At 42.8% G+C, this 24,111-nt stretch overlaps 2 protein-coding genes across 2 annotated transcripts in view; one reads left to right on the plus strand and one right to left on the minus strand.

The window, feature by feature from the left end:
- ano5b (anoctamin 5b) overlaps positions 1 to 1,584 on the minus strand; it is a 27,293-nt gene extending 25,709 nt beyond the window's left edge. The window contains exon 1 of the mRNA XM_035628324.2: positions 1,533 to 1,584. Within this exon, the coding sequence (XP_035484217.1) occupies positions 1,533 to 1,569 (37 nt within the window). The 5' untranslated portion in view covers positions 1,570 to 1,584. The remainder of the gene's footprint in view (positions 1 to 1,532) is intronic.
- A 3,404-nt stretch (positions 1,585 to 4,988) lies between these two features.
- Positions 4,989 to 24,111, plus strand: part of igdcc3 (immunoglobulin superfamily, DCC subclass, member 3) — a 56,147-nt gene continuing 37,024 nt past the window's right edge. The window contains exons 1-2 of the mRNA XM_035628707.2: positions 4,989 to 5,342; positions 10,449 to 10,754. Of these exons, the coding sequence (XP_035484600.2) occupies positions 5,249 to 5,342; positions 10,449 to 10,754 (400 nt within the window). The 5' untranslated portion in view covers positions 4,989 to 5,248. The remainder of the gene's footprint in view (positions 5,343 to 10,448; positions 10,755 to 24,111) is intronic.

A 24,111-nucleotide genomic window follows, 5' to 3' on the forward strand; every position in this document is an offset into this window, starting at 1 on the left:
TAAAATGCTCCACTCAGCAGATTGAACGAATACCGATGATGTTCTCAATTGATGTACAACATCCTGAACCAAAACAACACCTGCTGTTGCCAGCCGATACCGAAGCTCCCTTAATGGAGGGCCTGGCCACAAATCCCAAACTCCCTGATTAATAAGCCGGCAGTGAAGACTATTGCAGAAAAAACAACAACAACATGTAAATCCCCCTATTATTTTCGAGCCTCGTTGTCAGGGGTGTACCTCAGGTTCTTTACTGTATAGTAAAAATGTTAACATTGCGGTGAAAAGATAGAGATGCACATCAAAAGTAAAAGGACCCTGTGACTGATATACTGTATCACAGCCTAAGATGTTATTATATTGTTAAAACTAACGCTTCAGAACGTAACCATTGAGCAGTAGCTGACCGAGCTGGAGTCAGTAAATACACAACGCACCATTAGTAAGTTCAGTAGGCTCCCAACCAGAGAATGTTTCTATCGATTCTTTTTGGACTTTCCTCCATTTTACCAAAAAAATGGAGGATCATTTAGGCTGATATAGGTCAATTCCCTTGTCGTGTTTTAAACAGCTATTAATAAGAAATCATCACAAAAGTCTAGAAAGGTAAATTTGCCAGAATGTTATCAAAAGTTTTTAGTCCCTTTTGAAGCAAAATTGCCAAAATGTTCCGGCTCCAGATACTCACATGGGCAGATTTATGGTTTTCTTGTCATAAATCTTTTTTAAAAAGTGAACAGAATTTCTCTAGGGGCTTGGGGCCCTGATTCATACATAACATGACATTTTAAAGATGTGACTTTGGCCCATTTTTGATAGACAAAAATGTTTAATAGATGAAATAATCAACAGCTGCAGCCCCAGTCCCGACCAGAACAATTGGTTTAACGTGAATCGCATCAGTTTAAGCTTATCCAGGGTTGCCATGTACAATCTTAACCTAAGAAGTGAAGAGTAAACAGCCTAACAAAAAAGGAGCAGAATAAAATGCCGAATGGAAACGCTCAAAGTTGAAGAGCTTCAGAACTGTACTTGAGATCTGTGCTCCACTGCCAGACAAGCACTGCTCTTTAGAAATGATTGAGTGAGTTTTTTTGATATCTTCTGCTCGGGCCTGTCGTTCTGGTCCATCGGTTTGAGGCAGAGTGAGACGTCTCAACTTTTAGTCTGACTGTTGTTTCCCCGTGAGCGACCCTCGCAGCACAGCGAGTGTGACTGACAACCACCTCGGACTTATCATCCACGCCACTAACAGGTCAACAGCTTCACTTCTCTAACACCCTAACTTGGCAGTTATTCGTTGTTGTTGTTTTTTTTGTTTTTTTACAGAATTAGCGCCCAGCTAGCTCTACTGGCCATACCATGCTAACACGCTAGCATGCTAATACGTTAACCGTTTTAAACGTATTGCAAAGCTAGCCGTATCGTTAATATACAACAATTGTTATTTATATATATATGTGTGTGTGTGTACAGTAGAGCCCTCTGCGCAAACATCACCACTTTGACAATATAAACAAAAACGACTTAACTGCGACGGGACGCTACACGCTGGACGACAACCAACATGTTGGTATGTTAGCTAACGGGAATCAGGGAACGTTCAGAGTTTTGGGGTCAAGATGATACATTTATCGGATGTTGACCGGAAATGGGGTAATCGTTGAATTGTACGATACGGTGGCCCTGCGTGCCCAATTCACTGCAATTTAAGAAAACACAATTATGCAAGTATATAACACAGACCAATACATTTAATAATACATGCGCTCACATCCAAGTTGCGCCCCACCGTGACGTCCCCCTTTGGTTTGTGACGTGGCGTTTTTGAGCCACGAGTTTGTCATTTTGACCCGCGCCATTTTTTTTTTTTTTTTTAGGAAACCAGAAGTAACCATTTCTGGATAAGAGGGTGGGGCATGCGCCCACCCACACCTGCTACCTGAGTGCACCTTTTTATATACAGTCCATGCAAAAAGGCAAACGTTTGTTTCTGGAGTTCTTCATCTGTAAAACTGACAGATTAGATCTTCTATCTCACCATGTGACTCTGATTCGTCTGTTAACATGCCGTTCAGTCTGCCGCCGCAAACATTTTCTGCCTGTGCTCCCTCTTTCAACATTAGTGCTCAGCACAGAACATCACTCTGTTGAAGGTACGCAATGACATCCTTGAGTCATTTTATTTTTGTGGGAAAATTTTGACACTATCGACCATGACTTCTTCTCAAACGGCTGGAGGTCAAAGTTGGGTTATAGACTCTAGTATTGAAATGGTTTGCCTCATATCTGAGAGTCAGAACCCTTTCAGTTAAAAAGAAAATGAACTTTTCCATCACTTTCTTGGTTCAATCTTTCTGAAACACATTCTTTATTATGCTATGCAGATGACACACAGTTTTACTAACCAGTTACACAGGACAACGCCTGCTCGATTAAAGAGCCATTTGACTGCTTAGATGATATCAAATGCTGTCCAGGACATTCCTGCAACTGAATTAAAACAAAACAGAAGTCATTTTATTTGACCTCCTACCTCTGTTATAACCTGAGCAATGTGCTTGGTCCCTTATTCAAGCTCCTTTAGGCTCAGAATCTGAGCTAAATTACAGCTGTGTTAATATAAGAGACCAAACAGTCCGCTGAGCTTTTATCATCTCTCGGCTAGATTAATGCAACTCTCTGTATATGACCAATTCCACCCTCTCCCGATAACAAATGGTCCAGAAAGCAGCTGCTTTTTAGGACCAGCTATAATTGGTACTTAACGAAAGGCAACATATCTTTCGTGTTCTGGCAAGCCTGCATTGGTTACCTTTTAAAAACAGAATTGATTTTTTTTTTAAAGAAGCTCTTAATGGTCTAGTATATCACTAATCTCCTGATTCCACATCCTTCCCCAGGTCACTTAGTTCATCTTCACAACAACTCCTGTCAGTCCCCCATTCTCGTCCTGAAACGACCAGACTTTTTTTGTTGCAGCTCCCAAGGTCTGGAATAGTCTCAACATCAGGTCCTTCTGCACTATATAATTTTAAATCCTAATCTTGGTTTATTCAGCCTGGGTTTGTCTAGTGATTCTGTTAATGTCCATCTTTCATTTTAATTTTCTTATCTTATTTGTCTTTTACTGCATTGTATTGGTCTTCCTTTGTTATGATTTTTTTAAAATGTGCTATATGAATAAATGTGATTTGACCTGACTACTTGCAGCACGTTTGTCTATTTGGTTGTGACGTGTGAATTAACAGCATGTGTTGCCAAATTGATGAAGAGGTTTTTCTTAATTTTCATGCGTTTTGTCTATTCTCATTTTTTTTCTCAGTAAAATCAAAGAATTTGAAAATACTAATAATGTGACTGCTAACTAATTTAAAAGTAACAAAAAGGTTTGTTGTCAATCAGTTTCCATTTGTCATATAATATTACAATATATAGGAGAGCCCTTCCATCATGTGCCCTTTTTTTGTGGTTAGTGTTAGAGGATCACATTGTTTCATAACATGTTCCCTTATGAATCCTTGGGCACAGACATGGGAGCAAGACGCAAGCCTCTGTGTGCTCATTTTTCATCTGCATGCACACATTGCATCTTTTTCTAAACAATTTGTTGATATAAATGCCAAAAGGCCACATTTATTGTTTACCTGTTTTGCACCTCTTTGTTGTTTTGTTGAATTTCTAACAATCACTTCATACACAGGTTCTGAAGGGGCTCAAGGGCTCAGGAGGCCTCTGATTCTGTCATTTTGGCCTCCTATTTAATCCATACATGTATGTACTAATATTGGCATCATTATATATCTTTAAGTAACAGCACCACTACATTCTGTGACAAAAAAAGCTGCTCTAATATCTAGGAATTAACTAATATTTAGAAGTTGCGAGAGCTGAGTTACATGCCTATTTGAGCTTTCAGTTTCATCGTCACGAGCAGTTATAGGTGTCAGGAAAATAGCAGATGTTTTCAGCTGTGTCAGTTACATAAAACAGGCTGATTATATCACGGGCTTAAACTGTTTGTAGCTTGGCTCTTAAAAGAGATGATTCTGTAGTAGTATCTACCTTTTACTGGTCCTTGATTTAAAATTGTGTCCCATCATATGTATATGTAGTGTTTAGAAGATTTTTTTGAGTCATGATTGTATCAGGAGCTGAAACGATGAATCATTTATTTAATTGGTAACTGTTGTGATTATGTATAAATATAGTACATCAATTTTTTTCCATTAATGTGTTAGTTCAGTTGATCATACATTAACCTCATTAATGGGACCAGATCAGACAGTGACCACGGTTTTGCCACTAGGGGGAGCTCGCGTACAGCTAAACGACGGCTCCTTTGTTGTAATTGCGGGGGGGCTCCTTGTTTATTCACCGCATCAGGTTCACTTGTGCTGAACCACCAGCTTTAAATAAAACACATCCACTACACGACATTTCATAACGTTGTTCACAGTTTTGTTTTCGTTTTTATTCAAACAACACGTGTCAGGTGTTGGGCCAAGTGCCTCGTTGGTGGTGTTGTTTTGTCAGTATTTGTTTCATCACAGGTTGGATTTCTGTCAACCTGTGCAGCCAATGACAAAAGAGAAACCCCCCATGTTGTGAACAAAGTCTGTTTATTTATACTGGAAATCACGGGGGTTACTATCAATAGGCTATTAGAATTATAATTAATATCATCACATCATAGTCCCGTTATTATGGCCACTGATATCCCCTCCTTTCATTCATTGTTATCACCAACCCCATCGCCGTTATTAGGCCTGTTAGTATAGTTATTAAAGCACGTGTATGTAGATGTATTGCTGGTATAGTGGCCGATGTGTTGACATGTCAAAATCATGCAGCTTTCGCAGGTTTCTTCTCGTGCGTTGGGAGAGGGAGGCAGTCAGCCGTCGGCTCTTTTGTTCCGAGAGTGTGTGTGTGTGTGTGTGTGTGTGAGGGAGAGAGAGAGAGAGAGAGAGAGAGAGAGGTGGGGGGTTCTTTAGGATACAGCAGGCTGAGAGTGAGGGAGGAGGAGAGGGACAGAGAGCTGGATGCTGACAGATCCCTAATAGATGGTTAAAATGGCGAAAGCGTGTTCGACCCCAGCGAGCCACCGGAGCGTCGCCCCGTAGGTCGGGACATGTCGTAGCCGCACGAAGCTGGATACCTGTGTGTTTTGATCGGGGTTTTTTTCTTTTCTTGTGCGTGTCTTTTTGTTTTTGCAACCCTCGTGTGTCCACCGCACTTTGTTTGCTGCATGTGCTGGGATATTCCAAGTGTCTTCATGGCACCCACAAGGCGCCGCCGCCTCGTCCTCTGCTTGTTGGGAGCGCTCCTCAACTCTTTGACCGGTAAGTGGCATCGCCCTTAATGAAGCCGGGGCCGTTGTTGCACGGGTGTGTGATGTCGTTTTTGAATTGACGACCCGCAGGCTGCAGGCTGGTGCAGGCTGCGGGCTGCAGGCTGCAGGCGGCGATGAGCGCCGCGCTGACCGGTAACCCTGAAGTTGGCCACTCTCCGGGAGTCTGCTAGGATCAGTAGTAGATGTCAGTGTTCAGACCAGTGCTGCAGCATTGTGCACGTAACCCCTGCAGGTTACTCATTTCATGCTTGTATGTTCAACGTTCTTGGTGCATTCAACTTTGAAATCTTTGCTTCAGCTGCACCGGTGCTGGAGCTCCCGGCTGCACCAGGCTGCACTGCAAGGACGCACGGCAGCCTCGTGTGACCCGGTCTGCAGAGCTGCTGGATCCTTTCCATCATTGCTTTTGTTGTTGTTGTTGTTGTTGTTGTTGTTGTTGAAAGGAACACGATTAGAAGAGTGTTACAAACAGATCTACTGAAAAGTTTTCCTGTGGTGCATGGAGAAAGTCTCATTTTTAGTGTGGCAGTAGAAGTTGAGCAGAAAACTCATCAGTGGTGGTGTCTTATCCAAAGTGGGTTTTTTCCAGCTCTCCTCATGGCTGCCCCTCTTTAATCAGGTGTCTCAGTTACAGTACGGATGCAGAATTAGAGCAACTTATCCCATGTTCTATTCAACCACGTGGTCTTGATGTCATTCAATGAAGCCTAAAACTGTAATTAGTGTTTTGAACACTTCAGAAAACTTAATTAAACCACACATGGATAGGTTTTGCAGGCTGTTGAATTGAAATCCGCGGTTGCCCTTTACTACTCAAAAGCCATTAACATATCCAGTTGTTAACTCCTCAAGTGAACTTTAAAAGGCATCATAAGTAGATGGAGTGTCATTTCATTATCAGGGGACTTTTAAAGGTGATGGAGCTGTTGGGTGGTTGGTCCTCACAGCACACCTCCCTGTGGCAGGGCGACACGGCAGTGATTATTGCTCCAAGGATAGATGGTAGTTATTGCCTGTACAGGTTAAATGTCAAGACTATCCCTTTCCTTTTTTGTCGAATTTTCATTTTCTACCCAATGTCCACTTTGATAGACAGTTTCTCTCTCTCTCAATAAGAGGCCCCCCTTAATTCAAAGGCAGGAGACCGTATTGAAGTATTTGCGAAGCACACCACACAGGGACCCACAAAGGCCCTTACTGGAATCATAAAAGGCCAGTGCACCGTGGCTCATAACATTTTTCAGTCAGAGAACCTGGCACAAAAAAAAGCTTCAGAAACACGACTGTGATGGCTGTATTTCCAATCCACCAATGGCATCTAAGAAATTAAGCTGTTTCAAGTGCTTCTCTGCCGCGGAGATTAGATTCCATTTCGATAAAGGGGCTTTTTTTTTATGACATCTTAAGCAGAGATCATACAAGTGACAGACGCATTAAGATAAATATCTGAGTTACATCTCTCATGGACGGAAGGGGTCAAACTCTTAGGGGAAAATCCAATAGATCTAATCAGAAGAAAATATTGGTTCGTCATAGGCAGTGACCACTTGTGTCTTTCAAGCTTCTTCTTAGGTTCCAGCTTGTTGTTATTTTGAACCTTGAGCTACCTGAATGTATTCAGAATGAGTGGGATAAGGACAGTTACAGAACGACAATAGTGTGAGGGGAGAAAATGACCAAGAGAGGTGAACTGTGAAGCAGCTGCCCTTTACATCTACGCTCTTGCCAGCATGTGCACTGTTTCTCAGCATTCTTGTGACGCACTTCACTGTTGCCCATGTTACTATAATTTCTGTGTAATCATTACCGAGCTGCTGCTACTCTAACAGGTGATTAGCAGAATCTTTTGAAACTACATGCCCGTGAGTTTTACAGGTAACTAGAAAAGAGGGTTATTGATTTATTTATTCATGTATCAAGCAGAAGCCCATAGGAGGAAATGCAAGTCTCCCCGGAAGAAATTTTATAGGCTTCATAGAAAAGAAATGGAGCTGTCTTGTGAATGTTCATTTTAATAGATCATTTGGACCAGGGGGGCTTTTTAAGGGAATTTCATCGCTTTATCTAATGCAAGTGTAGACATTTTGCTGTGCAAGCAGGAAAAAAAACACTTCAAAAAAGTGTATTGAATATTCCTGTAAGTCTTATAGGTTTATTTAATACCCACCACTCACATGGAACGTGGGTGGCATGCTTTCATCTCTTCAAAGTGGAAATGCTGCTTCAGCTTTTCCCCTTTTAACAGGATAAATCCACAATCCTTGTCCACCGCACAAAACATTATTCCGCATTTCAAACAAAACTAACTTGATGGGCGCAGCAGCCTGTCATAGCAGATTTAGTATTGATTGGTGTGGTAACAAGGATGTACAGTATGGCGAAAGAGCAGCAACATAAAGGTGAAAGAGGGCAATTTAGTTCAACTCTTATTCCATAACTCTATACTGCCCTTTCACAATATGATCTTGTATTTACAAGATAATACTTAAGTATTTTCATAAACAGTATTTTTCACTGTCTCACAGACAAACGTATAATCGATAATGAAAACAAATGCTGGCTGCTGCTGCTGCTGCTGCTGCTGCTGCTGCTGCCCTAGGCCTTTAGTAAATCCACGCAGCAGTGTTGTCGTAGGGTTACCACAACATATGATGCGCAGCAGTCGTGTCACCATCGTATCCCCGCGCTGCCTCCTGTGAGGAGCCTGCGGTGTGTCCTATAAGCTCACTCAGCTCCGTCAGTGGCGCTTGTGTCTGCTAACTACATCAGTCTGTCAGTAGCTGCTGTGTGATCCTCTCTTTACTGTGGCAGCAGTAAACCTTTGTGCCAGCTAACCACACTTATCTGTCAATAGTAAGCCGGGGCATGAGCCACACTTAGCCAACACTTGTCTCTGGTCTCACGCGGTAATCCTGCACGCTAGTGTCTCTTTCCCCTGCGTGGAAAAGAGCATTGGGGTGTGTGTGTGTGTGTGTGTGCATGTGTGTGTATCTCACCATGAAATCCACGCCCGTATAGATTCATGTCTGTGAGCACGTGTGGATATACGTGTTTCTGGACAGCAGTTCCTACAGCTGTGCTCTCCTCTCCCTCTGCCATCTGGATGCTCAACATTCACAGATGACCTTAACCTAAACCACACAGAGTGAAAAATCCAGCTATCCCCCCCCCTTCATTCCTTTTGTCGTCTTATCTCCATTGTCTCAGTGGATCTCTGTAATGATTCATTGTTGTGTTCAAAATTATTTTCTCTGACCTTTCTTGCTTGTAACCTTCTACCCACCCAGAGCTGAAAATTAAATTACCCAGTCGCTCTATAGCAACATGCTTTATTCCTCATAGGAGAGCCACAGCCCAGGCACTTTCACATTGTTCCCGGCTAATGGAAGCATATACAGGATCAATCAACTCCAAATTAATGAAATTGAACACAGAGTTGACATTATCCTGTTTTCTGCAGAGCTTGATAACGTTGACTAATTTGATTTGACAGCTTAAAATAAAAAGCCTCCACTGTATTTTAGTCAATCTAAACAAAGAAAGGTTGAATTGAGTCCTCACATTTTTCCACAATACTCGCTTAACCATCTTTTAATCAAAACATGAAGAGTGACTGACTGGATGTGTGGCTGTATGCTCTTTGTGTACTATCTGGTTTTTTTTTTCTCTCTATTGGCTGCTTCCTGTGTGAAAACGGGATCTTTTTTGGACCAAAGCAAATGGAGCTCAGTGGCCAGCATCAGTTTGGACAGCAGCAGCCCAGGCAGCGGGATCACTGCCTGCCAGCTAAGGGTTAAATATTTTCTCCACCGCCACCCCCTTGTTTTTCCCAAGTGGTAGCACTGATGTCTCTTTGGTCCCATGGCCATTTTACTTACCGTGCTTGTTGAGTGAAAAAAAGAGGAGGGGGGGACATATAAAAAGGGATACGGAGCAAGACGAGAGAAAGAGGAAATGTTTCTTTGCATTATACTCCATATGTGATCTTCATGGAGGAGTGCGTCAGTAAATTCCTTGTCTGCACCTAAGGGGAAGTATTTTTGTTTGGGGGGGGGGGTGGAATTTGAGGGACTTAGCCAAAGGTTCTCTATTTTGACCCTTGTGCTTTGCCCCCCTCACTGCCCTCCCCTAGGCCCCCTCCCGCCAGATTCCAGGGCCCGGGGCAGAGACTGGTAGTGCTTAGTCCATCAGCAGCTGAAACATGATACCAGGAGAGCCCGCAAAGCTCCTCTTTTATAGTACCAAGTCAGGTCAGGCTGTTTACATCCTTTATTTATTGTTCTCCCACTTCCCCCTCTTTACCCTCAGCAACCACAAATACAGAAAATCACTTCACCTCTCCTCATTATCGAGTGGAAAGCAGCATCACTGCGCAGAACATAACTGATCTGAGGCGTTTAGTTGGTGCATGGTTTAGTGTTGATGGACGGAAAAGAAAAAACAGGAATCACGGTGACAACGTGGCTGCCACCGGTTCAAAGGTACAGCATACACAGGGCCCTATGTATGTTTGTGTGTGTGCTCATGAGAACTCATACTCTGGATACATTCAATCTATAGCCTATGAATTCCCCACTGACTGTAGCCTGGAGGGAGCTCAGTCAAGGCTTTTGATTCATGAGCTGTGGGGCCTGGTGAGCTGCTTTCAGTGACGTGACATCGGGAGCAGTCATTTCTGTTTGTTTAGGATTCAGGGTTCACATGTATTACTGTCACATTCCCCTTTGACCCTGGATAGTAATAAATCCGTATCGAAATGGAGCGAGTGGATGAGCAAAGACATACAAGCCTCAGTTACTAGTCAGAAAATAACAGGATGTGTGAAATGTACAACATATTTGAGAGATGAGAGATCACATAACTCAATTTAAACTATTTGGATTATAGCCTCTTGTTGATTTTAGAATTGAGTTTGATATTTTACTCACTTAGGCTCCAGCAAGTAATGAAATGTATTTTAACAACCTTAAAGCCACTTGAGGAGAAATTAAAGTGAAACATTTATGTTAAACGGTTTAAATTACTGTTCTGCTCCAGAATAAATATTCATGCTCAATAACACGATGACCATTTGTGTTTATGTGTGTGTGTTCAGGTGTGAAGTGTGAAGCGGAGCTCTCCTTCACCCTGGAGCCCAGCGACATCATCGCTGTACAGGAGCAGCCCCTCATGCTCCACTGCCAGGTGGACGGCATCCCCCCCATTACGACACAGTGGAGGCACAACGGCCTCCTTTTATCTCAGGACCAGCATCACACCACCTTCATCAATGGCTCGCTCCTGATCGGTCACTTCCAGAAAACCAAGTCCGATGGCTCGTCTGATGAGGGCGACTACGAGTGCGTGGCCGAGAACTCCTTTGGGCTGGTGGTGAGCCGTAAGGCCCGCATTCAGGCAGCCAGTAAGTCTCCTATTTTGGTCTTTGGCTTTTAGATTTTAAAGGGCTGTGTTCGCTTTTCGGGGAAAGTATAAACAGGTTTGTGTACACATGTCCTCACTGTAAACCTAATTGGGTTTAAATGTGTCCATTTTCCTTTACGTTTGGCTTGTTAGTCACCCCATACTGTGTCCCTACAAACATGATTGGCCATGGTTATGATTGTTTTTTTGTTTGATATTAAATGTTATCAGTCATGAGATTTTGACTTCATCAGCCTAAATGATCTTATTTGGAGATACTAACATAATACTTTTTCTGGGCCCGATTGTTTTGTCATCGTGTTAAGAAATCCTGGTTGAACAATGCAGTTATGACACCAGCAGAAGCTGCAGCGATAGCCACTTACAAAATTTGGATTATGAGTGATTATTAGTGATCCATATCCTCTACAACTCTTAACATCGTAATTGAAACATCGCTGAAAGTAATCACATTTGAGTCCAGGCCCAGTATAATCGGGTTATCGCTGTGCATGTAAATGTACTTAATATCCCTGGGTGTGGAGTCATTTGAATATTTTAATATCTTTCTTTGAGTTTAATGAACTTTGTGGTGCTCATCTACAGTCCTGCTCAGAAATTCAAGGCCTTTGAGTGCAGCATTAACAAGTGCTCATGCTGGGAGTCTCCATGCTGCTTTGTAAGAGTGCATTAAGCCTGAAGAAACCCAGCAACCCGCTCCGTGTTGAAGGCATTAAGATAAATTCTCTCTGGCTTGATTTGAAGTCGCATCAACAGTTCAAAAGTTCCCAGTATTGTTGCTGTGGTTTATCAACAACAGCTGTATCATATCAGAGAGTGAGAGTCTGACTATCTGTCTTCATCACTCCTCTTGTCTCTCACATACATAAAGTGCACGTCTCCACTTAAATCAAAGGCATCCAAGGATGTTGCGCATTCCCCAGTGGACACACTGAGCTGCGATACTGTACTGTTCCGCACTGTGCTGAGTTATGGCTTTTTTTCCCGAGCATCTGTCGTGTATATTCTTTAACAAAGAGATGGACAAAAGCTCATGGAAGCCTGTTGATTCCTGGGCTATGTGTAGACGGCTTACTGCTGTGCTGTTGTGGCCAATACAGCTTTTCCACTCAGTGGGATAGGGAGGTTAGCGCAGACGTCTCACTAGCTGAAGGCAAAAGTCACTTTGTCTCATTGCTCGGCGCTGTCACACACATGCAACCTTTTAAGGCGCTGCCATAGAGTTTTTCTTTTCAAAGGTCAGATTGTAGCCCCATGTTAAAAAAAAAAAAAATCATTCTTGGTGGAATGATAGTGATTTGGCTGGACTTTGCTCTCCTACAGACCTCTCCAGCCTTTCCTTTTGACTTGTATTGATTAAGAGGGCACCCAAGGATTACAGAAAGTCACATTCTGACCCCTGACCTCTGACATTTGCGGTGTGTTAAACAGTCTTTTGGCGAGGCATTGAGTGAGTAGGCCTTGTAACTCCTTGGTGGAGTCTCATTCTGTCAAGGCAGCAAGAATCCATCACTGTCAAATGAATCCTCCAGGAACTCGAAAGATAAACATGTCTCAATGAAAAATGTCCTTGTGTTACCCATCGATGCCTATTATTATGCCTATTACTCTGTATTTTGTCTTAGAATAATAATGCTGGTATTTCACTTTTAGTTTGACTGTGTTTTCAGATGGGTTTGCAGAACATGAAACGATGCCCTAACTCTAGAAGTCAAATAATCGGAGTTGTGGTTGATGACCTCCAGTCTGACTCGGGATCTTGTACTTTACCTTGTGTCTCATGATGTAAAAACACATATTTCTGCTAGTCACAAGTAGGAGTAACGGCTTTCCTACCCTGGCTGTTAAGCTTTCTTGAGCAGGCTTTATTGATGATTTTGTGGGACACTCATTCAGGAAAATCATAAACATCCTGATATGCATACACTGTGTGTTCTGAACACACACGGAAGGAATCCTGTCCACTACTACTTCACAATATTTAACAATAACAGTCTTTTGTTGAGAGTCCTATATATGTATGTATGTATGTATGTATGTATACATGTATGTATACTGAGCCTTTAATAATAAGGTCCTACAGTAGCTTAAACTTTGAGGTGAACTATATTGTAGATGGGTTTGGACACCAGTCCATTTCTTCTTTTCCCAGCCCATTGGAGTTCTGCATTGTGTATAAATCACTCAGGGTTATGTGTTTTGTTTTTGAAATGGCCCAAGACTAGTCAATGCTCCCCTTATAAAGGCCAGTGACTAGTGTTTGTTTGTTTTTCTGTTCCAAGTGTTTGTTAATGTTGATGCTCTTTTTGTGTTTTGGGGGTAATTTGCGGTGTTATAGTCCCTCTCACAACAGAGACCTGACTTGTACCACTGTGATGCAATGGGTGGTGTGATTACTGAAGTCTCTTTATAGCCCTCCCAGTGGATAAAGCCGCCATCGTACCCTCCACACTACCTTCCTCCATAAATTTCACTTTTTATTTGCTTGACAACCATTTGTATGAGCTCACTGTCGGGGGCTAGTGTAGGACGGACTCCCCATTGCCCCTCTAAATCGGCAGTTGGTCCAGGAAGCACTTTTTTCCTCCAAAATGTTATCTCTTTGATGGTCGTTTTTTTCTCTCTCCCTCCATCTCTCTCTCCTCAGTCTCTCTGGGACCTCCTCATTAGCTTAGGTTCAGGAAGCTTTTCATCATTTGGATGAATGACAAGGCTGATACAGTGGACCCAGCCTGCTCCTCCCCCACAGCACACCCGCGTCACCAGGCAACACACCACAAAAGGCCCCTGTTACAAAATGGCTTTTAGGATCAATTGAAATGACTTGCTTTTGTCTGTTTGTCTGGAATTAATTGGAAAGAGGTGAAGCCTATTTAGAAAATATATTTTTTTTCCCAAGGGCCATTCATATGGGGAGATTGTAATTGACCTAAGTGACCATTCGAAAAGATTTGCAAACAAGTGTGCTGAGAAAAGGCAAACGCAGTGCAAACGCGAGGAGCTTGAAAACACAAACAGTAAAAATTGAATAGATGAGAGTATAATAACACCATTATACAGGTATGTGCAATTTATTTTATAGACTGACTCAGTGTTAATATAGAGCCCATGGGTGCTGGATAAACCTTTAATTCACCTTTAATTCAAAAATTGTCATGGTAAATTGTTCTGCCGTTATAATGGAAGGCTTCTGAATGAGACTTTAATGAAAAAGAAGGACCCAGGGGGCCATAAAGGATGAAATAGGAGAAGACATAGGTTGCCTGTAAAAGTGTCTGAGTATATACCCATGCCTCTCATATGTGTGCAACTCCTCCCGGGGGTGTAAATGTAAATAAGTGTGATGTTGACCAGACACAGAGTCAGATGTATTGCTGTTGCTGAAGATGAGATGTTGCAACGTGCAACTTTTTAAAAAGCTGCGTGGATGACTTGCCACTATAGCAGCTACTCAGCCTGAGACAGCGGTTAGTGAGAGTGATTTATGGGTCGCTGTTAGTTTACCCGAGAGTGTTTGTATGCGTGCATGCGCCTGTGCTTGGAGGTTCAACGGTGGCTCTCCATCACCCTCCGACCCTCCTGTCCCCACCCCTTTCACGGCCTCCCGCCTGTGTGAATGCTGAAGCTCCATCCCTGCATCTCCTTGTAGGTTCCTTTGTCTGCGAACCAAACCCCGCCCTCCATCTATCCCCCTCCCACCCTTGTCCTCCTCTGCTCACTTGCCACGAAGCAAGTCATCTCTCTGTCATAAAGATTAGCCAACTAAATGCCATGTAAGAGCGTGTTCTGACATTCAAACATGAAGCATCTTAGTGTTTTCTTTTAATCTTTGCAAGATCAAAATGCTCATGAAGAACATCTACTGCATGTTTGACATCATTGTATTGCTGTTTTCCTTGCTGATATCATTCATCTCATTGATATTCCTGTCTTTAAAACATCACATAGTGGTAGCCCATATGAAAATGGCCTGTGTCTGGCCTGCTCCTTCCTTTGGGCAGGTATTTGAGATTAGGTTAAACCACACTGCCCCCCCCCCCCCCCCCCCCCCCCCCCCTGTACCCATGAGTCGGGCTAAAGGGATGAGAGCTCTGACCTCTGCTGTGTAATTACACTGGAAAATGGCTTATTTCTGTACCACTGCAGAAGAATTGCACAGATCTCTCTCTGAGCTGATTGTGTGAAGACTGTGAAGAGATATTGTTTCTTGTTTAAGTTAAGTGATCTGCTTTTCAGCAATGGTTATATACAAGCAAATTCAAGGGTAAACAACTGCCAATCTGACATCCCCCAAGTCTGTTGTCGTCGTCCCGCCTCGTCCATTAAGATGATGTTTGTCCTCTGTGGCTTGTTTTTTGACATGAGGCTGAATAAACAGCAATACCGAATGTCCTTAGTGACAACTCAGGATATTTGCGGTAAGTTTGTCCTGCTCCCCATGGAAAAATGAGGCAAGGTGAATCTCTATTATTTCAGAAGATGACACGTCATTGACCATGAAGGTGTGAAGAATCACCAAGGGATGCTGTACTATATTTATAGATTACCATGTTGTCTTAGTTTACTAAGACTGTTCAAATGGTGGGCGAGATGCTGTGTCAAATTTGGTTTCAGTTGGATTTCAAAAAAGTGTAGAGTTTAATCAAGTAGTTAATTAATAACAAATCAGTTAATAAGTTTATACATTAATTACTATGCATAATTTATACAGCATTGATAATGCTGCATGGTTGGAAAAGAGGACATGCACCCCAACTTGCTTTGCAGACCTACAACAATTGCACTCCCTCTAGTCACATATGTCACGAATAAGGACAAAATCAAGAGCACAATAGTTGCTAGTGTGCTGACAGGCCTTCAGCCATGCACAGACAGTAGAGCTATAACGATCTGCTGTTAGAGGAGAGCGGTTCATTATATGAGGGATGAGATAGAGTATGGAGCAGAATGCTCTAAAAATATTACTGTCCAGGTAAACAACATCACTAAGAGAAACAACTCTCTAAACATGGGAAGGGATACTGAGGAATGGTGAAACAGCTGAGTAACAACTCTGCGTTTGACATGGTTTTGATCCTATTAATGCCTTTCTTATAGTGATATGATAACAAATGGAATCATGTTATGTTTGTTTATGTAGTGCTTTTAAAAAAAGAATTGATTTGTGAGAAGAAAACATAGGCACATGATACCCACGTGTCCATTGTACTGTGTTTACCCATTGCATACACATAAACCACAAGTTAGAGCAAAATTGGTGGAAACCAATGACAAATTAATGTCGGAAATATTTGACTCAGAATAAAAAATTGAAAAAAAAGATTGGAGATTTGAATATAACAAATAAGAAATTAATCCCAGCTGCATGCAAGGGAAAAAAATAATTGCTAAAAAAAAACAACCCTATCTGACATTTCCAGGCAAACGGTTCCACAGTCTTGGTGCTGAAAATGGAGAGAGGGCGAACAAAAAATAATCCCTGCCCTTTTCAGATGGGACCACTGAATACAAATGGTTGGAGGCCTCAAGGGGATTAGTGGTACTGCAGTGGTTCTATAGTACATCAGCTAATGATGTAAATATTTGCAAAACAATTCAGGACATCAAATGCAAATATTTCAATTTGAATTTGATAATAAACAGCAGTTGGTGAATAAAAATGAAGCACTTTTTGTTGGATTGCATGCATGAATTGTGCTACATGAATAAAGTTTATTTTTTTACTCATTAAAATTGAGGAACAAAGTATTATGGTGGGTTGTTTTTTTTTCAAACCTGCCATAAGCATTCTGTAAAACAAATACCATAACTGAATAGAAAATTATCACCACATGAATACGCATTCATGGTGCCTAAAAAAAAAAGACTTTACAATTAATGTGAGTGGCAAATAAATGAAATGTATAATAGTGAGTTAAAGGTAGGGTACCCAGAATTGAACCCTGTGGAGCCCCACGTGGAATGATGGCTGGGCTTAATAATGAGGCATGTAGAGACTGAAATGAACCATTTAGAACGGCACAATGAGTAGAGACTTGGACTGCTCAAATGAAAATAATATTTAAAATTGACTGACACCTAATGATCTTCAGTTTCTACGTATATCTTTTTATTTGGTAGTTGGCAAGGCCCTTAGAATTTGTATCATCATCTTCGGAAGATCTGCGTCTTCTCCCTACTCCTGACTTGCCGTTTCCCTTTATAAGTGGAATGCAGTAAAAGTTAAACTCTTTGGACAACTTTTCTTTTCTTTTCTTATCTTATCAAAATGTGCATATTTATTTTCCAGGAATGCAAACTACTTTAAACATATTCACAAAGAAAATAATATATTAACACATCTGGTGCAGCTCAACACTAAAGAGAGGTGGCTGGATACAACATCTGTACTAGAGACATATCCACATCCTCCACACTCCACAGGTCAACTGAGGGAAACATCTAATCCAGATTTAAAATGTGGCTAATGAAAAAAGAAAAAGAAAAAAAAAGTGACCAATGGTCCTTAAAACACCAACCACCTGGCTTGCTGTCATTTTTAATGGTTTAATAGTAGTCAAATATCGTAATCTTCATTTCAGTTGTGCTCTTTATATATTTAGCAGAGATATTTAGCTCTCACCTAGAACAACTTCAAGTGCATGAGCAAACGTTGACCTTGTCATATGACGCTGCCTCCTCCCTCTGTGCCAGCTCTTCTCATCAGCTGTGTACACACTCAGATAATGTCCTAAAAGCAGTGATAACTTTGGAAAACATTTTAATCGGGTGGACTAGAGTCATATTTTAGTTTGGGGAATGCTTTTAAGTAATAGCTAGTCAATGTGTAGCTCCTAACAGTGCTAAGGGATTGTGCTAGAGCCTTGTTTAAAGTTTGTGTAGCATGTGCTTGTTTTTCTTTCAGTGGATGTGACTGTGATTCTGCATGTGCAACTGACTGTGCCCGTGCTTGTTTGTGGGACAAAGTGGGACTCTGTTAAAGAAGTCCCTGTTGGTCTCCGGATGTCTCTGGGCAACCCTAGCTATTCTCAAACAAACAAATGAAAGGGGGGCCTAAAATTCCTTCTGCCTGCTTTTTAGGCTCGCAAGAGGAATTCCTGAGTAATAGAGGTGAAAGGTGAAAGGAGAGAGAGCAGAGGCTGGGGCCAAAGGTTGGACCGGGCAGACCAGTCTCAAAGTGCGGCTTTGCAATCTATACACAGTAGCCTTTTCACCATCTTGAGTTCACCTGGACCTTTGGAGGAGTGTTTCAATTTTAGTCTTTCAGAGTGAGGTAGTGTTTTGGTAGGTCCACACATTGTCAGTATCAGAATAAGAATGTGGTGATGTTGAAGGTTAGGCAACAAGGATTCAATGGAGTAGCAGCTCTGAATTGCTGCTACTGCGACATATGCTGCCTATTTAATTTAATTTAATTGTTGTATTGTATTTATACTTTGTTTACTCATTACTCATTACGGATATCGCTATATTATGGTTATTATTACAGAGACCTGACTACTGAAATTCGTTCTTTCGTGTCTCATGAGCAGAATGACAAATAAACTTGAACTTGAGAATCGAGGTTTCTCCTAAGGATAGAGGCAGGACAATACATGTATGTGGGTCTGTGCTCGGTGTGTGTGTTGGTGTTCCTGTGATTCCAGGCTTCACTAGGGGCTCGTCTGGCTCTCGCTTCTGCCCCGTCACCGCGCTTCACTACACTTAACAGAGCCTTTATGGCCAGATTGTGCAGTTAAAAGCCTTTACAAGGTCTGCCCCATCCACTAATAAAACACAAAAACTCCCCCTTCCTGTCTTTTCCTTTGGCAGACATTTTGGTTTGCATGCAGGAAAATTTGTAATAGGGACAATGACAGAACAAGGGAGGAGCCAGTGGTGGATATTATTTAACACTATTAGATATTAGTGAACATAATATTGCGATCTAATAACGTTCTCGCCTCCTCAGTTGTTCTCTCTCTCTCTCTCTCTCTCACACACACACACACACACACACACACACACACACACACACAGAAACATAAATAGGGCCTCTCAGTTCAGTTTCACTTTGTTTAAGCAGAGATCAGGAAATCTGTCTGTGGCGGCCAATAAGAAGAAGAGTTGGAGACAAAGGCCAGTCAGTGATGGGCAGGCTGCAGCTCTCCTTTGGGCCTCAGCAACCTTTTCCCTCTTTAGCCTGTGTGTTTGCATGTGTCGGGGGACCTCTTGGTGCAGAGCAGCGCCTATTGTTGGTTGTGAAATTCAGGGCCATGGAGTGGCTGGGAACAGGCAGAGGCTGTGGAGATGTGCAGCCTCTGGTGGCTCTGCTTTGTGAGAGTGGCCTGAGCGTTTGTTCCCCTGATCAACTCAACTAGCTGTGGCTGAGTCCCCCTTTTGTCACTGCTGACTCTGGGTGGGTGTGTTTCCCCTTGAACCCTCCCCTCCCCCTTCTCCTCTCCCTGTTTCAGCATTGACTTAGAAATAGAGGGGTCAGAGGTTGTGAGGGGCTGGACGATGGAGAGGGGGTTTTATCTGGGAAAATGTGACCTTTTTGTGTGCACTAGGGCAGAATACCCCTCCCCTTCTTTTTTATTCTCCTCCCATTACGTTTCCCCTCCTCCTCCAACTCAGCCTCCTGCTCGTTCCCCAGTGGGAACCCATCCCCCTGTCTGATGGCCTTGGGGCAGTGGCAGTGACCTTGGCTTTGGCAGTGAAATAAGGTGGCCCAAACCTGTCACAGCGTCACAGCTCCAACCTCGCCCTTTCCCGAACAAGCAACGCAGCAGCCTGGAAGAACAAGAGCAGAATAAGCTCATTTTCACTCACTCAGAAAGGACAGTTATTTGTCTCCGTCATGTGTTTTCTGCTCTTCCACAAGGCTCAACAGTTATTTTCTGAGAATAAAAGTCAGTTATATACAACAATATAGACTTTTACTACTTTTTTCAGACGTGTTTCATACATTGCAGGACTCGAATATTGATTGATTTCGGACCTGTGATGAGGGAATGTTACTTTCTTCACACAACTACGATGAACAGGTTCTGCATTATTTGACCACGACACTGTCTGAAGTCCTGTACGCAAAGTGGAGTTTCAGACTGAGACTTACTTTTTTAAATTTAAAAGAGGCTAACTGGTATTTGTGTGCAGGGGTTAAAGAGGGAGAACGAGTATGATACCATGAGAGCTTGTGGGGGGAAATGGATTGATCTCTCTTTCTCTTTGTGTATGTGTGTGCATGTGCATTGTCGTTGTCTTTTCTACCACACCCGGAAATTTACTGTAAAAAAATGAACTTATAGGGATCAACATTGGAAATAGAAAGCAATCTTTGGGTATGAAAAAAGCCTCGTGTGTGTGTGTGTGTGTGTGTGTGTGTGTGTGTGTGTGTGTGTGTGTGTGTGTGTGTGTGTGTGTGTGTGTGTGTGTGTGTGTGTGTGTGTGTGTGTGTGTGTGTGTGTGTGTGTGTGTGTGTGTGTGTGTGTGTGTGTGTGTGTGTGTGTGTGTGTGTGTGTGTGTTTGTGTGTGGAGAGTCAGTCACCAGGAAAAAATGAATTCCACAGTAACAAATTAGAAGTGCCTGTTGCTGGCAGAGGATGAAAGACTTCTGGGCCTGTCCTTCTGACAATGTCTGTAGGTTTGTTTGCATGTATCACCTAAGGGAATTTGCACCACGTACAGTTCATGGGGCGTTTAATGTCATTTATGAATTTAAATTATTATGACATTTAGTGAACATTTATAGTGTTTGAGATTTAAGAATGAAAATGTGGTTTCTGTCTCATAGAGTGGCTTCAGGCCAGCATGTAACAGACAAAAAGCCATGTTTTACATGTTTTATTTAGGTTTGGGGATGTTAATTAAACAAAATAATACTTTTTAATAGACCATTTATTAATCAAACATGTACGTGATTGACCAACAAAATCATCCTCACATATAACAATAATAAAAAATAAGCAGCATGAAATTCCATGAGCTTTAATCTAACAGCCTTGTACTATATGATACAACATTATAGCACATATAGTTTTATTACTTTATTTGCAGCATACAATATGTCAAAAAGTTTTCTTTGACAGCAGAGTATATTTAATCTTGATGTAGACGTGTAGATGACTTGGCAGCATTAATTTGAGTTATGAGAGTGGAACAGAAAGTATAGGGCACATCAAACCAAGCTGCCGGAGCAGGCTGGGGTAGATGAAAGTGGAGAGAAGTAGGGGAGTAAAATAGATGGGCCATGTGTCGGTGGTCTCAAATGATCTCTGGGCCCCTCTGGCTCTGGAGGCTGGACCTTGAACCAGGAAGGAACATTCCATTCTGATGCTGTGCCGTGACCCCCTGACCCCGGCAGCTTTGTTTCAAGGGCAGCTTTCGATAGGCAGCAGGATGCACCTTAACAGCGGCGAGCTTAGCTTGAAGAAGCACGCCTCTGCCGTATGAGCATGCCGGAAAACTGCTCCCCTGACCCCGGACTCGTAAATCATCACTGTAACGTGCACATTACCTACACTTAACATCAAATAAATGCACTGACATGGACATGTGAACACTCTGGCACAGGCTCACGGCCAGTGACTGTACATACCTGGACCTGCTCCTTGTAAAAAAAGAACGGTAGCGAATGCTCCGTGTGCCTTCTTGCAACACAAGACAAGCCACTGGGGCCTGAAAGTAAGACTGAAACATTTAATTAGGTTCCCACCTTAAGTGATATGTAAGCAGGATCCATTATAGGAGATGTTTCAAATGTCCTTCTTCCAGATGCTCAGCCGATGAGATGTGTTTATTTTATAATCATATAAAGAATTTGTATCATCCATTCATCTTCAGTCTTCAATCATGTTTATGCATGTATCTCAGCTTTTCTTTTTTTCTTTTAAAGAAGTGGTTTCATGTCGTGTGTTAGAAAGTCGCGAGGCAACTCATTGCTTCAGCGTGAAAAGATGAAACATGATGCCTAGTAGCCCTCTCCATTTGCCAGCATGGGCATTATTTCTGAGTGGGAAGACAGTTTTAGAGGTTGAGCTGGCTGATGGCAGGATGGAAGAGCCTGTGATATGTGCTTATGTCTGACAGCTTATGGTCGTGCTCCGCCCATCCACTGCGGGGAATAGACGGGACGAGAGCGTGTCAGTCAAGCGAGCCAGCTCTACAGGCTGCTCGTGTGTTTCTTTGTCCACCTCTCTCTTTTGAGGACATCATTTTGACAATAGATACAATATTTTTCATGCAAAAACGCCAAATATTCTGTTGTTCAAATATAACCACAATCTATCATTAATTGATCATGCTGATTTCAATGACTGAATTGAAGGGATTTGAGTGACAGTAAAAGAATCATCAATTCTATCCCACTCCTCATAAACCATAGCCTTTGGATTTTGTTTCCATAGAAAAATGTTTTTCTCCCAGTTTATGTAAATCCAGAGCTGTTCTTTGTTTACTAGAATCCTTCATTATCTGATCGAGCAGATAGTAACGAGTACAGCATCTACAGTCTTTGTTTGCACATACGCTATAGGTAGAAGCCGAGACAAAGGGCTTTGGTTTCTCACCCACTGTCATGTAACACTAAGTGGTTATGAAAGGTTCTGCACTTGCCTCTGATCCTATCCTCCTCCTCCTCCTCTATCTCTCGCTCTCTCTCCTTCTGCTCTCCGTCACGAGGCAAAATAACCACGGACGACTGTGGTTAGTTTTCCTCGTGAATTGGTGTGAACTAGACCACAGCAGGCGTGGCGGAGGAGTCGCACATGTGCGCACAAAAGGAGCTGGGGGTTACTGACTGCTTATTAGCATGAATTTGTCAGTGGTGGCCGATGGGGACGGGGGAGGGGGGTGGGGCTCCCTGGTGACCGCATGTCAGCTGGCAGCCTGAAAGGAGGGAGATAAATAAGAAAAGAAAAGAATGAGAGTCAGACTTCGAGTTTTCCGCCCTGTCTCGACAGACGGATGTGGTGGTGACAATGTTGTGATGTCACAAAGTGAGACGATGGCAGTTTTCCATACGTTGTCGGCTGCTGCTCTCTTTGTCGTCGTCTGAAACGCTCCGGGCTCCCGAGCGGCTGCATCGCTCGTCTTCGGCACGCCCGTGTCCATGTTACCTGAGTGTTGCTGCCGCAAGTTCGTAAAAGCGCTAGGCAACGTATCTCGCACAGCATCTCTCCTCCCAGTTAGCTGAACTTGTGTTTACGGAAAAGAGCATCTGGAAGGCTTGCCGCTTCCCGTCTTTGTCCTCCATTCAGACCAGGATCGGCCGAGGCCCAAACTTTCCCCTCAAATAAGGAGAGGATTTTCCAAATCAAACATTTTTGTTTGTGAAGCATTGTTGGATTTTTAAGGTCTTTCCCATTCCTTCCTCATCAATCTGTGTGTCTTTGACATCATTGCTAGCTCCTCCTTTGCTATGTTGTAGACCCATTGCCCCCCCACTTACGCATCTCTCTCTCTGTGTTTGCCACACACGTGATGGCACTGTGTTGCCCGGGATTGTGATTAATGGTCACAATTCAGCCTGAAAAATTCCCTTGAGTGAGTGCCAGTTGGCTTACACAGAGAAGAAACTCATTACTGCTGTCAGTTGAGCTGACAGAGCATGGGAGGGTGTGGACGGCCGTGTGTGTGTGTGTGTGTGTGTGTGTGTGTGTGTGTGTGTGTGTGTGTGTGTGTGTGTGTGTGTGTGTGTGTGTGTGTGTGTGTGTGTGTGTGTGTGTGTGTGTGTGTGTGTGTGTGTGTGTGTGCGTGCGTGCGTGCGTGCGTGCGTGCGTGCGTGCGTGCGTGCGTGCGTGCGTGCGTGCGTGCGTGCGTGCGTGCGCGCGCGCGCGTGCGTGTGCGCGTGCGCATGCAAGCGCGGGAGAGAGAGAGCAACTCATTTTTGTGCATGTCAGTGAGTGCATGCATGTCCACCTTTGATGTATATGCGCCATCATGCGTGAATGAGTGTGTTCTCATGTTTTAAGCTGAGTGTAAAAGTGACAGTGTGTCCCAGGGCTCGTATCCTAGTAACATGGATAATTTCTCAGAAATGAATGAGCCTGACTCCATCCGCACCCTGCACACACAAACACTCCGACTTAAGCTTTCTAATGGCTAACCTGTGCGCTCCATGCTGCTTTATGACCACGGTCATTCTCCTTTACTGTGTCGTACATTAGTTTGGAACATATGGTTTCTTTTGTTTGTTTATCGCTACACGTTCCTATCCTCCTTTCATAGATAAACTCTCGTCTGCCATAAGGTAAATATGGCAGGTAGTGACGATATTACTCTACTTAATAGTCCGGTGTTACAGCCAATTCTTGTACACAGTATAATTACATGTCCAGTCTTATTAAAGATTGTGT

Source organism: Scophthalmus maximus, chromosome 4 (assembly GCF_022379125.1).
Source record: "Scophthalmus maximus strain ysfricsl-2021 chromosome 4, ASM2237912v1, whole genome shotgun sequence".
NCBI classification, from domain to species: domain Eukaryota; kingdom Metazoa; phylum Chordata; class Actinopteri; order Pleuronectiformes; family Scophthalmidae; genus Scophthalmus; species Scophthalmus maximus.